The following is a 15,747-nucleotide window of genomic DNA, read 5'->3' as shown; positions in this document are numbered from 1 at the left end:
AAACTCAAAAAAGTCTTCCGTTCACACGCATTCGGCTCAATTAACGTGTCCGTTCACACGAGACCACTGGAAACGCTGTAGTACATATGCCGGGCCTGTAAGTGGCGCTGTCCTTCTGCCACAAAATACACCAAAAGCAGCGAAGAAGACCACCGAGCATGGTTGCCATGGGTGCCCTTCTGTTTATGCCCCGCGGTAGATTTAGCAACATGTTGTTCATGTAATTCTCCATGTCCACTTGTTGCTGACGGTTGTGGTAGAGGAGCTGTAGATTTTGCGCTAACATCTGTAGCATGGTCAGTAGCAGTAGCACTAGCAGTAGCTACTGACCATGCTACAGCAGTGAGCAGCAGAGGCGGGGCTATGGCTTCATCCTTATCATTAAATTATCGTATAGAGGCGTACACACGGAGCCGTTTAGCCCCCCAGAGCGTTCCGTTTGCAGATCTATCCACCTTGGGACCCGTTATCGTTTGCGGGGTCCGTTTCCGCGGTTCTGTTACGGCCTCGTGTGAACGAACGGGCTATACGCGAGAGAAAGGTAGCGGATAAAACCTGTTTTGTTCCCGTGTAAACACCGCCTAAGCTACTTGTAGATTAATCAGTGATTTTTCATTTTTTTAAAGATACAGTATGTGTCTTAACTACAAGGCCAGAGACAGTGTTTTTGGATCAATGTCACAGACAAAACAATCCAATGGGATAACAATGTCCTGCATAACACTCTTACATTCATTTACACACAACACCAAATTTAGATTGGGTTTAGATGAGACTGATTGTGAACACTTGAGTCTGTAGATTCTGCATTATCTGTTAATTGTGGACAAATTGAGTTGCCTTGCAATTTATATTAGAAGATATTTTTTTAAAGAAATCTTAGGACACAGACAGGAAACTTTATCCTGAATGAGATTTCTGACAGTGATTTATTTACAGGCAGCTCCACACTGTGAGACTGCAGTGGGGTTACAATGTCCTGCATAACCCTCTCATTTGTTTACACAAACAACAAAGCATGACACAAACTCTCACTGCCTACCTGCATGTTGTTGAAGAGGCGTGGTTTCTCAAAGTCGAACTCGATGTCCACGCTGCCTTGCCCGAGGGCTTCCCGGCTCCAGCCCAAGTAGTCGTACCCGGGCCAGACCCTCAGCTCTTTAGTCTGCATGAAGTCGTCTCCTCCCAGGACGCCGTCGCACAGCTGACCCAGGCCTCCGAACTGCATCCTGCACACACACAGTATAGAGGTAAACTTCCTGTAAATGTAAGTTTTTCTCAACGTGTTGATCAATGTGGACTGTAATTATTCGGGCCGGAATATTGTTCTATCTGGACTCAAGGAATCAGTATTTTAAATATGAATATTTTTCTCATTTCTGTATAACAATATATCTTAACCCTAACCCTTTTTTTCCCTTTTATTTTCTCTTCAAAATTGTTCACTTTTTGTATCTCTCTCTTACTACTTATATCCTTATAAAGTGTGTATTGTTGCATACATCTTCACCAAAGCCAATACTGTATGTGTGAACCTACATGGCAATAAACCTGATTCTTAAATTTCACCACTTTTGCTTAAGGTCATAACAACTAATGGATTATAGTAGCCATCTGTTCAATGCATAAAGTTCAAAGTTAAAAAACAACACCTGTCATAAATAGTAAAATATAGCACTTTGACATAGTCCCCCTATATCAATACAAATTATACATGGTATTCAACAACTATGTAATCTGTCATGCCAAGATAAATATTTGTTCCCAGATATAAATATGTGCTGAAGTGGCTCTAACAAGCATCCTATTCTGATGTAAACTAAACCACACTGAGTTACCGTGTAGTTTTGTGCAGGAATAGTGCTGCACTGTGGACCGCCGTCACTTTCTATTTACAAATGTATTCATGTAGAGGCATGCAATGTGCATAAATAAGCATATGATATATACATAGATGCACATGCAGGCCCGCACACACCTACTCACACACTGCGAACTACACACATCTGCTACAGATAAGTCTGGATTACATCAAACGTGTTAGCTTACTCGCTAGCAAAACATTTCAGCCCCATTACCCTCACAGCCATGCTCGTGCAGGACCCCCACCAACTCAGAGTTCACCCCTCCTTCACTCCCTGACAAAACATTACGGCCAGGAAACATGCCTCAAATCCCTGAGCAACTAACAGAAATAACGTCATTCCCTTTCGATTAGGCGGACACTAGAATAAACTTTCAAGGAAGGATTTGGCTGAGACCCCACTTCAGTGCTAACAGATGTGATGAGTGCTGCAGAGGGGAGTTTGATATTCCACTGATCACTCCACAATGTTCACTGTAACCCCTTCTGAATGACTATTTTGGTCACATTTGCATCTGTTTCATCACGCATTTCCATGCAAACAATATCCAAAAGCAGCAATTTCTAGGAATGTATGGAGATGAGATACCGTGGCATACTGTACATAGAAATGAAAATGGTGAAACAAAGAGAGGCTGAATATCTTACCCTTGCTCAGTGCTCCCATCATAGGTGGAGTCATTCAGGTAGACAGGCATGCCAGAGAGGTGCATGACGTGACCCACCGGAGCCGTGTAAGCCTTCAAACCATCTGCAGAGAAACATGGACATATTTTCAAGATTATTCATGCTATTGGGAATACAAAAGATATTTTAGTTTTCTATTTAAAAAGACAGACCTGCTGCATCTGAAGCTTTTCATTAGCAGCTTTCCAACTTTAAAGGTCCCCTATTATACTGTTTTTCAAAACTGTATTATAGGTCTCAGATATATATAAAACATGTCTCTGAAGTGATTGGCTCCAAACACCAAACGGATCATTGCAGCATTACCCATAATCCCCTCTGTTTCAGCCCTGTTTCCAAAGTACTGATTCTCTGTCTGTTACTTTAGATGAAAATCAGGAGCCCCTCCCCACGCCCCTCTGAGAGAGATTTGGTTAGAAAGAACTCAATGGTGCTCTAGGAGGAGATTCAGGTGATAAGGGGGGGGGGTTACCTTGGTTGCTGATTGGCTAATGGTTACTCAAGCCAAAACATCATTATGACATCATAAAGTGGCCAAAATGTGATCAGCTCATTTTCAGACAGGTTTTTATAGAAATGGATCAGGACAAAAAGAGAGAGAATCTTTGTCCCTGAAAGTTTCAGAGTCTCTTTACACAGAGGGGACACATGTTGATGTAGAAGAGACATGAAGAAGAGGGGACACATGTTGATGTAGAAGAGACATGAAGAAGAGGGGACACATGTTGATGTAGAAGAGACATGAAGAAGAGGGGACACATGTTGATGTAGAAGAGACATGAAGAAGAGGGGATACATGTTGATGTAGACGAGACATGAAGAAGAGGGGACACATGTTGATGTAGAAGAGACATGAAGAGGGGAAACATGTTGATGTAGAAGAGACATGAAGAAGAGGGGACACATGTTGATGTAGAAGAGACATGAAGAAGAGGGGACACATGTTGATGTAGAAGAGACATGAAGAAGAGGGGACACATGCTGATGTAGAAGAGACATGAAGAAGAGGGGACACATGTTGATGTAGAAGAGACATGGAGAAGAGGGGACACATGTTGATGTAGAAGAGACATGAAGAAGAGGGGACACATGTTGATGTAGAAGAGACATGAAGAAGAGGGGACACATGTTGATGTAGAAGAGACATGAAGAAGAGGGGACACATGTTGATGAAGAAGAGACATGAAGAAAAGGGGACACATGTTGATGTAGAAGAGACATGAAGAAGAGGGGACACATGTTGATGTAGAAGAGACATGAAGAAGAGGGGACACATGTTGATGTAGAAGAGACATGAAGAAGAGGGGACACATGTTGATGTAGAAGAGACATGAAGAAGAGGGGACACATGTTGATGTAGAAGAGACATGAAGAAGAGGGGACACATGTTGATGTAGAAGAGACATGAAGAAGAGGGGACACATGTTGATGTAGAAGAGACATGAAGAAGTGGATTTTGCATAATAGGGGACCTTTCAAATCGTCATCACTGGCACGGGCAACTGCTGCAGATGTTTTTTTAAGAAGTAAAACAAACAGAGCGGTCTGCTGCCCAGGCCCACAGAGTCCCAGCCAACATTAACGGGTGAAACTGAAGCCTCCCACTCCAATATACAGCTAATCAGCCCGCTCCACGAGAGCAGAGGTGACGTCAGCAGCACTCACTAAAGCCCGCTGCTTTGCTACCCATAATAAACAACGCTTCACACAGGATTTACACTATGTGCGCAGTATGCTCCGTTTGCACATAAAGGTCTGTGGATGTGATTATGCTCTTGCATGTGTGAGAGAGTGCAGGTCTGACTTTAATGTAAAACAATAAACACAGGAAAGACACCGTGCGGCCGCTTCATCTGATACCGGATGAGATGAGAGGCCGAATGTGCGTAAAACTTGACATTCTGTAAATCCTGTATAATCCCTGGCTTGCGGGGGGACGACGAGCTGCAGTGAATATGTTAGAGAGATGGGCCTCCCCGAAGACACAGAGCGGGATCTGAGGGTCTGCGACAGTTCTGATTTACAGGCGGACTGATGCTGCAGGAGGTGGATGGAGGGGAGGAGGTTAGCCCCTCATAAATACTCAGCTAGTCAGTGTTGTGTCCTTTGTGAAATATGGAGACAATTTATCACTGTGTGGCTTTACCCGGGAAAACCCTCAGTGGGGCTGTTAACTTGATGAAATGCCACACGTCAATGCATGGGACGTATGGTGAAAACATGCTCTCGTAATCATTACCATCGAACACATCCTCCTTTTACTCTCTTATCTCAGTAAATCTAGGATGATAGTGGATTCAGTTACATTCAACTTATGTAATGGGATCTAATGTATCGAGGTGGGGGGCATGCCTCAGAATATACCAGTGGTAGAAGATGATCTTTTAGTTGAGTAAAAGAAGAAATGTTACAGTCATAAAATACTGCATAACAAGTAAAGAATTAAAATGTAACTTAAGTAGAAATTAAGAAGTATTTTCAGCCAAGTGTACCAAAAGTAAGCACAGTGGCACTCAACATGTGTGGGAGAGAAACTCCCTCTGGAGGAAACTCTGCAGACCATTTACATGCACCAAAACCTACACATTACAGGAAAGGGAAAACCCCCCAAAAACCTTATCGGGCCTTTTTAAGCTGACCCTTTTATTCAAAGCGACTTCCATTAAGTGCATTCAACAATGAAGAAACACATTTAAAAAAGCAAATGTCCCGCAGGTCCATCAGCTTTCTTGAGTGTTTTCATTTCTCTCCATGACCTCCACACAAGACTCAAAGGTTTATTGTCATACATGTATTCACAAAGCTGCAGTGTAGAAATGGCAATGACATTCTTCTGACCTGAGCTCCTCCAACAATGCAACATATATAATAAAATACAAACAAAAAAATTGTGCAAGAAGTCTATATACATGTAAATAGAATATGATACAAGAACAGAATATGAAATTAAATATTGCACGTTAAAGGTCATCTACTATGCAAAATCCACTTTGCCATGTCTCTTCTACATCAACATTTTGGCCACTTCATGATGTCATAACGATTTTTTGGCTTGTGTAACCATTAGCCAATCAGCAACCAAGGTAACCCCCCCGCCCCTTATCACCTGAATCTCCTCCTAGAGCACCATTAGGCGCTTTCACACCGCAGTACTTTTCCCACAAAGGTTCATGAGAACTTAGTTCATCAGAACTCTTTATTTCTGATGAACTAAGTACAGATCGCGTTCACACCGGAATAAATCCCTGGGGGTGGATTAGGCAAATGAAGCCACTGACTTTGGGTTTACTGGCAGGCCGCAAACAACTTCACGGCGTATAGGGCCTACTGCCGCCCAAAATCCCCGGCCGGAAGTCCCCGGAGTTAGGGACTGGCTTCAGTAGAAGCTGCTGGGACTCCCAGCAGCTTCTACTGAAGCCTTCCGAGTAAATCGCCAGAACGCCGACACCTCCTCATCTCCACCGCTCCCATGTTTTATTTTGTGTTGCCATAAATTAGTCTCTCTGCGTTTCTGCGCCGGGCTAATGCTAATAATGCTAATGCAAGGATAATAAAATGGTGGCTTCACAACGCTTCTTTTGAGTTCTACGGGGCGTAGTTTGCAATCCGCCCAGCCAATCAGAAATATAGCTCTTTTCTCACAAGAGAGCCGCATGAGAGTCCCTGCTCTCTTGCAGGGACGGAAAAGGGGGTAAAAAGGTTCTCATGAACTAATTTTAGTTCCGGCTCTTTTTGGTGTGAACGCGACATTTCGGAACTATATCGGAACTAAAGTGGGAAAAGTACTGCGGTGTGAACGCGGCTCTTGAGTTCTTTGTAACCAAATCTCTCTCAGAGGGGCATGGGGAGGGGCTCCTTATTTTCATCTAAAGTAACAGACAGAAAATCAGCACTTTGGAAACAGGGCTGAAACAGAGGGGATTATGGGTAATGCTGCAATGATCAAACACTTCAGAGACATGTTTTGTATCTGAGACCTATAATATATTAATGAAAAACAGTATAATAGGAGACCCTTAAGACGAAATTAAATGATAACTATTTAGATAAATAAGTAGATTGCAAGATGACAAGCACTCACCGTTCCACAGACAGCCGTAGAGCTCCACCCGGAGGCAGACGCTCATGACCCGGTCAGCGAGGGGGTAGAAGCGCACCATGCGGGCCACGATGGGGGGGCCCAGGTCCTTAAGGACAACGTCATAGGTGTTCTCATTCCCCGTCACCACCTGGGGAGGGAGAAACAGATATTTAATCTCACTGTACACCGCTCCTCTCCTCTGTTATCTGTGGGGTTGAATTAACCTCGCTTCAGGGCTCCGACTTCTCATTCAGTGTGTGTCTTCTCATTCTCTCTTTCAAAGGAGAGTTTAAATGAACTGGCTTATATCTTTAATACACTTAGGTTTAAAGGCGGACTGCTCTGAGAGTGTGAGCCTCTGGCAGTTTTTGTGGCATCACAAGACTTACATCGGCATTTAATCTTTGAGTGTTGGTTGCTTGGCAATGTTCTGAAATAATATGAAAGTGGAAACCAAACACAGGGTATATGCAGGAAGCCTGAAGTCAAATGTAAAACCTTTTAAGACCTTTTTTCAGACCCTTTCCATACATTTTAAGACCTCATTGCCACTTTGAGTTTTAACCGGTTGCCTTGGCGACACACTTTACCTCACATTTACTATATACAGTATTGATTGTCCTTCCTCCTTATCTTCCAACCATTTGGACGCAGACTTGCATTTCCCCATAACGATGTTGCTTAGCAACCGGCGTAAACGGACCTTCGCGCGCTATCAAGCAGTGAGCGTGCGATGTTCTGTTCAGATGACGTCAAATCCAACTGGATGCCATAAATAAACTACACAGAATCACACTACACACCTACGCAATGATTACATTCAGGCACACTGTAGAATACAACCTCTTTGGACAATTTATATACTTATTGAAAACAAGCTACAAAATGTAAAACCTTGGAAAATGCCGTTTAATACTTTTTAATAGCCTTCATAGTCGCTAAATTGATTTATCAACTTTTGATACTTTTTAAGACCCCGCGGACACCCTGAAACGGTATGATTTCTTCCCTGAAATATCCGCTCTTGGAGGTATAAAAGAAAAACATTAAATCCCTCATGCTATCATGTAGTATTGTAACAGAACACAGTGCCGAGCTTATCACAAAAGAAAATATTGGACATTGTCCAAACTCAGGGTGTTTCTCAATCTCGAGTAAAGCTGCTGCAGAGCCACTGCGTCATCGAGTGCCGCCGAAGGACTGTTCCAATGTCCAGCATACTTGGAATTCTACAGAGCCTGACGTACTTACATTGGAAAATGTAAGGCGGGGCTTCTCATATGACGCACACCTGCACACTTGCTAGCCTGTTCCACTCTTTGTTTTCCGAATGCCAGGAAGTATTCTTGCCTCGCAAGTGACTCGGAAGACATGTGCTACCAAGCAAGCGTACTCGACATTGAGAAACACCTACAGTAAGAAGTCTTTATCCGCACAAGGTCAGACATTCATTGCATAGCGTTGAAAACTTGCCTGAACAGAAAAAGTTACAAGACACAGTTTCTCTGGCACCGTGACAGACTTCTGCACTCGCCAAAAAATAACAGATAAATCTAAAACAGATGAATTATACATTATGAATGAACTGGCTTATATCTTTAATACACTTAGGTTTAAAGGCGGACTGCTCTGAGAGTGTGAGCCTCTGGCAGTTTTTGTGGCATCACAAGACTTACATCGGCATTTAATCTTTGAGTGTTGGTTGCTTGGCAATGTTCTGAAATAATATGAAAGTGGAAACCAAACACAGGGTATATGCAGGAAGCCTGAAGTCAAATGTAAAACCTTTTAAGACCTTTTTTCAGACCCTTTCCATACATTTCAAGACCTCATTGCCACTTTGAGTTTTAACCGGTTGCCTTGGCGACACACTTTACCTCACATTTACTATATACAGTATTGATTGTCCTTCCTCCTTATCTTCCAACCATTTGGACGCAGACTTGCATTTCCCCATAACGATGTTGCTTAGCAACCGGCGTAAACGGACCTTCGCGCGCTATCAAGCAGTGAGCGTGCGATGTTCTGTTCAGATGACGTCAAATCCAACTGGATGCCATAAATAAACTACACAGAATCACACTACACACCTACGCAATGATTACATTCAGGCACACTGTAGAATACAACCTCTTTGGACAATTCATATACTTATTGAAAACAAGCTACAAAATGTAAAACCTTGGAAAATGCCGTTTAATACTTTTTAATAGCCTTCATAGTCGCTAAATTGATTTATCAACTTTTGATACTTTTTAAGACCCCGCGGACACCCTGAAACGGTATGATTTCTTCCCTGAAATATCCGCTCTTGGAGGTATAAAAGAAAAACATTAAATCCCTCATGCTATCATGTAGTATTGTAACAGAACACAGTGCCGAGCTTATCACAAAAGAAAATATTGGACATTGTCCAAACTCAGGGTGTTTCTCAATGTCGAGTAAAGCTGCTCCAGAGCCACTGCGTCATCGAGTGCCGCCGAAGGACTGTTCCAATGTCCAGCATACTTGGAATTCTACAGAGCCTGGCGTACTTACATTGGAAAATGTAAGGCGGGGCTTCTCATAAGACGCACACCTGCACACTTGGTTAAACACCTACAGTAAGAAGTCTTTATCCGCACAAGGTCAGACATTCATTGCATAGCGTTGAAAACTTGCCTGAACAGAAAAAGTTACAAGACACAGTTTCTCTGGCACCGTGACAGACTTCTGCACTCGCCAAAAAATAACAGATAAATCTAAAACAGATGAATTATACAGCCCTCTGTGTTTAACATGACATTGATATTAAACAGCCACAGGACATGCAGCTGCTTCCCATCAATAAAGGAGAACTTGCTTCATTTTCCTTAAAGTTCATTCATTGGCATTCAGAATGTCACTGTACTTCATCAGAGTTCACCGAGACAGTGACAGCATGCTGCTCCGTTTTAATTAACAGAGATAAAGACGAACCTCCCGACCCCAGCGGTCCTTCCAGGTGATCCATTTCACTCCGTCTCGGGAGTAGCGGAGCCGATAACTGCGGGCGAACTCCTGCCCGTGCCCGTCGGCATGGCGACCTTGGGTACCAACCAGGGCCAGGAAGTGCAGTTTGTGCAAGTCGACCTGCAGGAGACAAGAAATACATAATCAAAACACGAGTCACTCACTAAACAAATGAACCGTGAGGGTCTAAAGACAGAGGGTGTCGTGTTCTCATGCTGATATTCTGCACAAACTCTGCTATTTTATTTGCTGTAAAGTGTCTTTACTGTAGGGTATTTTTATTATATGTACAGCACTTTGGCTTGACCAAAATTCGTTAAAAAATGTGCTATATAAATAAAACTTGATTTGATTTGATAAAGGAATTAGATAGAGGAAACATATGAACAGCTAAATACAGTATGTCACACTAGTGAATTTTGGATGAAGTTATATTATTGATATCATCCTGCAGGCAAAACAGATTCACAATAGAGGCAGTTTGTTGTAACCCAGGCCTCGGTGAGGTATTGTGGGTAGTGCATGCTAATTGCATTCAACCTGCTAAAAAGAGTCATGTCTGGTCATAACGGTAAACATACTGTAATCATTTACATTGTTAATAAAAAATGGACTCAAATGCAATTTTATTTTCTTCTTGTTTAAGTTATCTTGATAAGCATTTATTGGTTTTGCCTGTGTGGGCATGTGCAGGTGGAGGGAGGGAGGGGGGAGTGTAGTGAGTGTACTGTGATGTTACAATGTAAATGAAATGGCATTGATTATTGTACACTATAATGAAATAAAGACTGTATTGGTGAAATGCAATTAAACAACCAACCGTGTTAGTTTAATAAGGTCATGTTATTGTCGGGTCATTGGCAGCCATGTGCCAAACAGGAAGTGAGTGCTACCAATGGGCTTTAAAGAAGAGGGACCTCGGACTGTAAAATGATTAGTACAAAAAGGGAGAATGACTGTTGTAAGTGCCATAAACAACTTTATTATTAATATTTCACGATTAGATTATGCACCTTGTTGTTTCTCTGTAGGAGAAGTTTCATTTTTAAAAGCAAGTGGTAGAAACATCCTGAGGGGGATTAACTGTTCAATTTAAAATGTTATCAGTTCAGGCGCAGAGCTGCTGGGAGCGTGCTGCTAGCTAGCCAGGGGCCTAGGTTAAGTCTTTATGCTAAGCTAAGCTAATCACCCTCTGGCTTTAGCTTCATATTTAGTACATTCCTCAAAATGCACTCTACTGCAAACAGAGCCCACAAACTCATCATGAAGTTATTAAATCTCCAAAGCATTGCCTTGGTTGGATTAAAGCTGTTATGAAATCATCAATGACCTTCTGTGTCCTCTCCTTAGTAATTATTTAACGAATGATAACAATGTAATGTTATTCTGTAAAAGTAAATGTCAAAAGGTTCTGGTAAACACTTTAATAACACTATAAACTTCACTAATCTTATGTTTTGGTCTGGTTTGTTTGTCAGCAGGCTTAGAGAAAAACTACTGACCCGAGTCTTGGTGGAGGAGTGTAGCATGGGTCAAGGAAGAACCCATTAATGTTAGGGCCCTTTGTGGAGCTCTCTACTCTCCGTGTGCCCTTTTAGTACCAATTCTAACTTTTCCAATCAGAGAAGCGTAAAGTGTCTGACCTGAAGGTATTCTGATCCACTGGGGAAAACAGATCCTGCAGGACACCAGGCTCCATCGCCCTCTCCAGTACTCAACCTGCGAGAAACACAGCATTATTAAAAGTTAGAGCAAAAAAACAACCCCAACAAATGTTGAAATAAAAACTGAAAAGTTCACCGATTCCCAGTCCCACACCCAAACATTCAGAGAAGCAAACAAAACTGAATACATCAAAACTCTCAGAGCCGGCAGCACGCAGAGGCACTACTGAGAATCAAAAACACAAACAGTCCGACCATCTTCTACCAAAAACACACATCGATTCAAGAGCAGCCAGACGATGACTTGTAAATTGGGCAATGCAGTCTGAAAGAGAGAGAAAGCCTGGCTATAGCTACAGGCGCACAGTAGGCAGTAGAGAGAGAGAGACTGCAGGAAACTTCACATCAAGAGGGGATGAAAGGAGTAGAGTGAAAATGACGACTGGCTCTTTAAACCTCAAAACAAGATCTGGTGTCGGGTTCAATCTTTCCCTCGCAGCTCCTGACCACACGCATGCAGCAGTAAAAAGATTTTCCCTCGGCGTGACCTTCGTCTATCCAGCCTGGGAAGAAAAGTCCACACTCCCACCACACATCGGCCACATGAAGACCTCAAAGTTGGCTTGGTGTGACTGTGACGTCGGATCAATTCGTACGAGGAGCTTTTGGAGGAGACGCCAGGCCACAACTCTGACCGCTGTGGGGCTTCTCTCAAAATGAAAACCGCCAAAACAAATCACTGGATCAACTCGGTCACACTGACAGAGGCGAGGGTATTTCAATCAGTCCCCCTCGGTGGGTGACATCAACAAGACTTAAGACCACAGGATGATTATCAACACATAAGAGCCTCACAAAGTGACGGAGGAATGAGGCAGAGCTCAACCGCTAACCAGCCAGCAGGATTATCATTACGACGCTCTGCCTACTTTTTCTGCTATTGCTCCCTAACTAAATACCAGCCAAGTATTCATCCCTCGCCCCTCGTTCTCATTTCTCTTTTTCCCTCCAACTATTCTCCACTCCCTGAAACCAATATGCTGAGCAAGAGAAATACCTACCAGTTCTGCATCCCTCCCTACACCTTTCCAAGAAACCAAATTCATTTCTATGCAGCTTTCAGCACACCTTTCACAGAGATCGACCTTTATCTTGTTTTATACTTCTCTCTTTCTCCCCCAGAGTGTCCCCGGTGACTCTTAGAAAACAAAGCTCGGGCTAACAATCATTTCCACATGGTTAGACACTGAGCCAAGAGACCCAGCCCTTACAAACCAATAGAGACAAATGAACACACACACACACATGATCCCCTGAGTGCATGGCTTTAGCGTGTTGCAGGCCTAACTTGGCTCTCAGGAATCTGACCTCACAGACAGACAGACAGACAGACAGACAGACAGACAGACAGACAGACAGACAGACAGACAGACAATATAATTAGCCAGTGGGTTTGGAAAAGACACACACTATCATCTTCTATCATAATCTAATACAGGGGTTCCCAAAGTGGGGGTCGCGAGATGATTACAAAATAAAAATGAAAAAAAAAAAAAAGTATAAAAAAAAATTGATTCATTTTTTTAATGATTTTTGAATTTTTTATTATTATTATTTATAATAACGAGGCTCCCCCTTTGACAATCCACTAGCGCAGTGTTTTCTCAAACTTTTCATACCAAGGACCACTTAACCAAAAAAAACACTCATGGACCACTCATGGACCCCCCCCCCCCCCCGTCGACAGGGGGTCGCCAGTCTCTGGCACTGTTATTTCGGGGGTCGTGGGCTGAAAAGTAGTTTTGGAACCCCTGATCTAATAGACCTCGGACAAATTACTTGGTGGTGCCAACAGACTGAAAAAAAGAGTCGAGCAGACGAACACATCAGTCTGCAGTAAAGTGTTCCTGTACGAGAATATTATTATTCCAGTCAAACCTCTGCTACTTGACTTAATGTTTTTTTAAAGTACATCATTTGCCATAAAGTACAGCAAGTCAATCATACAATGTTCCAAGTTACTGGTTGTGTGAAATGATCAATATGACATCTGGACCTTTCTTGTTTTAATGCCAACACAGATCATTTCTCCTAAAAATCAGAGCAAATGAACATGAAGTTACAAATAATCTACTGTCAAATCGCTAAACAAATAGGTGGAAAGATTCGGACGGAATTCAAAATGCATCAAACTATTTAATACCCTTTATCAAGAACCAACTCATTAAAAGTAGCAGTTCTAAATTAGCTTAAACCACATGTGTCAAACTCAAGGCCCGGGGGCCAAATCAGGCCCTTGGTGGATTTAATTTTGGCCCGCAGGATAATTTCTAATTACTATTAGATCTGGCCCGTCGGTATATTGCACGCACACCTTCACTCCATCCTGAGGGTCTCCTCAGCTCAGAGCCTGACCCCAAACAATGATGAACTTTCACCCAAGATGAGATGCCAAGTATCTGCTTGAACTAGCATCACAGAGCAGCACACTGAGTTTACATGGATGTTTCCTTCTGCACTTTTTTTCTCATGACAACAGGGCATGTTTGGTTTGTTCTTTGAGGGGAATAGTTTTTTTGAAGCTGTTGTTGGGCTGTGGGAAAATGTAATCATAAGGAATGACTCTGCAGATAGAGTCTTAAGAAATGAATGCAACTGATTATTTCATGTTTCATGTTTTTAAAGGCAATAATTTAAGCTTTGTTAGTTCCAGGTTTAATATGTGCAATATGTTCATTTCAATACGTTTTGCAATAAACATTGAACCAGTCCGGCCCTCGACTAGTACCCATTTTTTTTATTTTGGCCCACTGTGTATTTGAGTTTGACACCCCTGGTTAAAGGATACATGCCCAGAGGAGGTTTTTGCTCACATATTTAAGTCAATTTACTAATAATAACAAACACTTTACAACACAGCTAATAACTTAAAGAGAACCTGAAAATTAGCATACTTCCTTTAAAAAAAAACATGATTATTAGATGTTTTTATGTACTTTAAATCAACTGTTTTCCTTGTCTGAATGGTATTACATCAATTAGCCCTCTCTTGTAACTCACTGGAGTTGTGTAATCCATCACAGTAAGCATCAAGTCTAAATTAATTTATGTCCGTTATGCTATTGCATGCAGTTTCATTGAAACTAATCTGAAAAGTCTGCACTGCATTATCTCACAACAACAAACAAATGACTGCAAGGAATATAAAAAAGCCATTTTTCCTTTAAATAAAATAAATTGTTGAAAGCTGGGCTAGGCTGTCAGTGTTTGGCTTCACTTGGCAAATAATCTATTATAACCTTTCAGCATATTGTCAAAGTCAAATGTTCTGGGAAAAACTACACTGTACAGCTCACCTTGGCTCTGTATTTAAGCCTGGGCTTCAGGAAATGTAGCCTGTGATGGGGAAACGTTGGCCAATCACAGGTCAGAGAGGCCGTTCCCATTGGCTGCCGTACAAATCCCAAAAATATTCCCTTCGTTGAAAACCTGGTTCAACAAAAAATATCCTACAGGAAAAGTTTCTATTAAATCATTACCCAACAACCACTTTCACTGGAAAGCAACCCAGAAAAGGAGTACAGACACCAAATGGAGTCTGACAATAAGCATACCGTCTATGTTTTAGGCCTGTAACCACACAACGTGCAGAGAGATTACAGGAAGAGCCTCCTGATAACTGGTGGGACTAATGCATTAAGTAACTCTCTCTACACACACTGATGGGAAAATACTGAATGTCCTCTTCCAACATGAGAGTAACCTGATAACAAAGGTATCCCAACTGTAGCTGTGAACATGACAGGATGTGTGATTAGCTAGAAGAGCATCAGGACTGTTTGAGGCATATGATAGCTATGTGATTAACATGATGATTCAGCCTCTTTGGAGAGAGACATATAACAAGCATGATTATTTCTGACGTGGAGCTAATCTGAAGTAAACATTGAATACTGCTTTCTATTCCTCCATCTTGTGACCGTGTAACTCCCTCTCTTGGATATCAGCATGTGAAGGACATTGTTCAGGAACTAGTTGATGCTCTGTATGTGATGACTACTTCCATTCTGGAGAGGATCACAAATACATGGATCCTGAGATTGAAGCTCAAGCCGGTGACGAGGGTAGAAGTATTTTGAAAAAATACAAACATTTGAGATTTTGAGTAAAAAGTCAGTTTTTTTTTTAGAAAAGACAGAATTTTTGAGTTTTAGAAAAAATACAGAATTTTTTTATTTTTAGAAAGAAAAGACAGGATTTTGAGAAAAAATATATAGAATTTTGAGATCTTTAGAAAAAATAGAGAATTTTTAGATTTTTATGGTAAAAGACAGAATTTTTAGATTTTTATGGTAAAAGACAGAATTTTGAGATTTTGAGAAAGAAAAGTCAGGATTTTGAGATTTTGAGAAAAAATACAGAATTTTAAGATCTTTTGAAAAAATACAGAATTTTTAGAT

General features: G+C 41.7%; 1 protein-coding gene across 4 annotated transcripts in view; it reads right to left on the bottom strand.

The window, feature by feature from the left end:
- ddr1 (discoidin domain receptor tyrosine kinase 1) overlaps positions 1-15,747 on the bottom strand; it is a 68,088-nt gene that overhangs the window by 30,877 nt on the left and 21,464 nt on the right. For all 4 annotated transcript variants that reach the window (XM_079693115.1, XM_079693116.1, XM_079693118.1 and 1 more), the window contains exons 4-8: positions 11,267-11,342; positions 9,591-9,743; positions 6,633-6,780; positions 2,513-2,615; positions 1,043-1,229 (exon numbers count right to left, since the gene is read on the bottom strand). In XM_079693115.1, coding sequence (XP_079549241.1) covers positions 1,043-1,229; positions 2,513-2,615; positions 6,633-6,780; positions 9,591-9,743; positions 11,267-11,342 — 667 coding nt within the window. The remainder of the gene's footprint in view (positions 1-1,042; positions 1,230-2,512; positions 2,616-6,632; positions 6,781-9,590; positions 9,744-11,266; positions 11,343-15,747) is intronic.

The sequence above is a fragment of the Notothenia rossii genome (genome assembly GCF_949606895.1).
Source record: "Notothenia rossii genome assembly, chromosome: 7".
Lineage (NCBI taxonomy): Eukaryota > Metazoa > Chordata > Actinopteri > Perciformes > Nototheniidae > Notothenia > Notothenia rossii.
The sequence above is the reverse complement of the archived record's forward strand: the minus strand, read 5'-3'. Positions and strand labels throughout refer to the sequence as shown.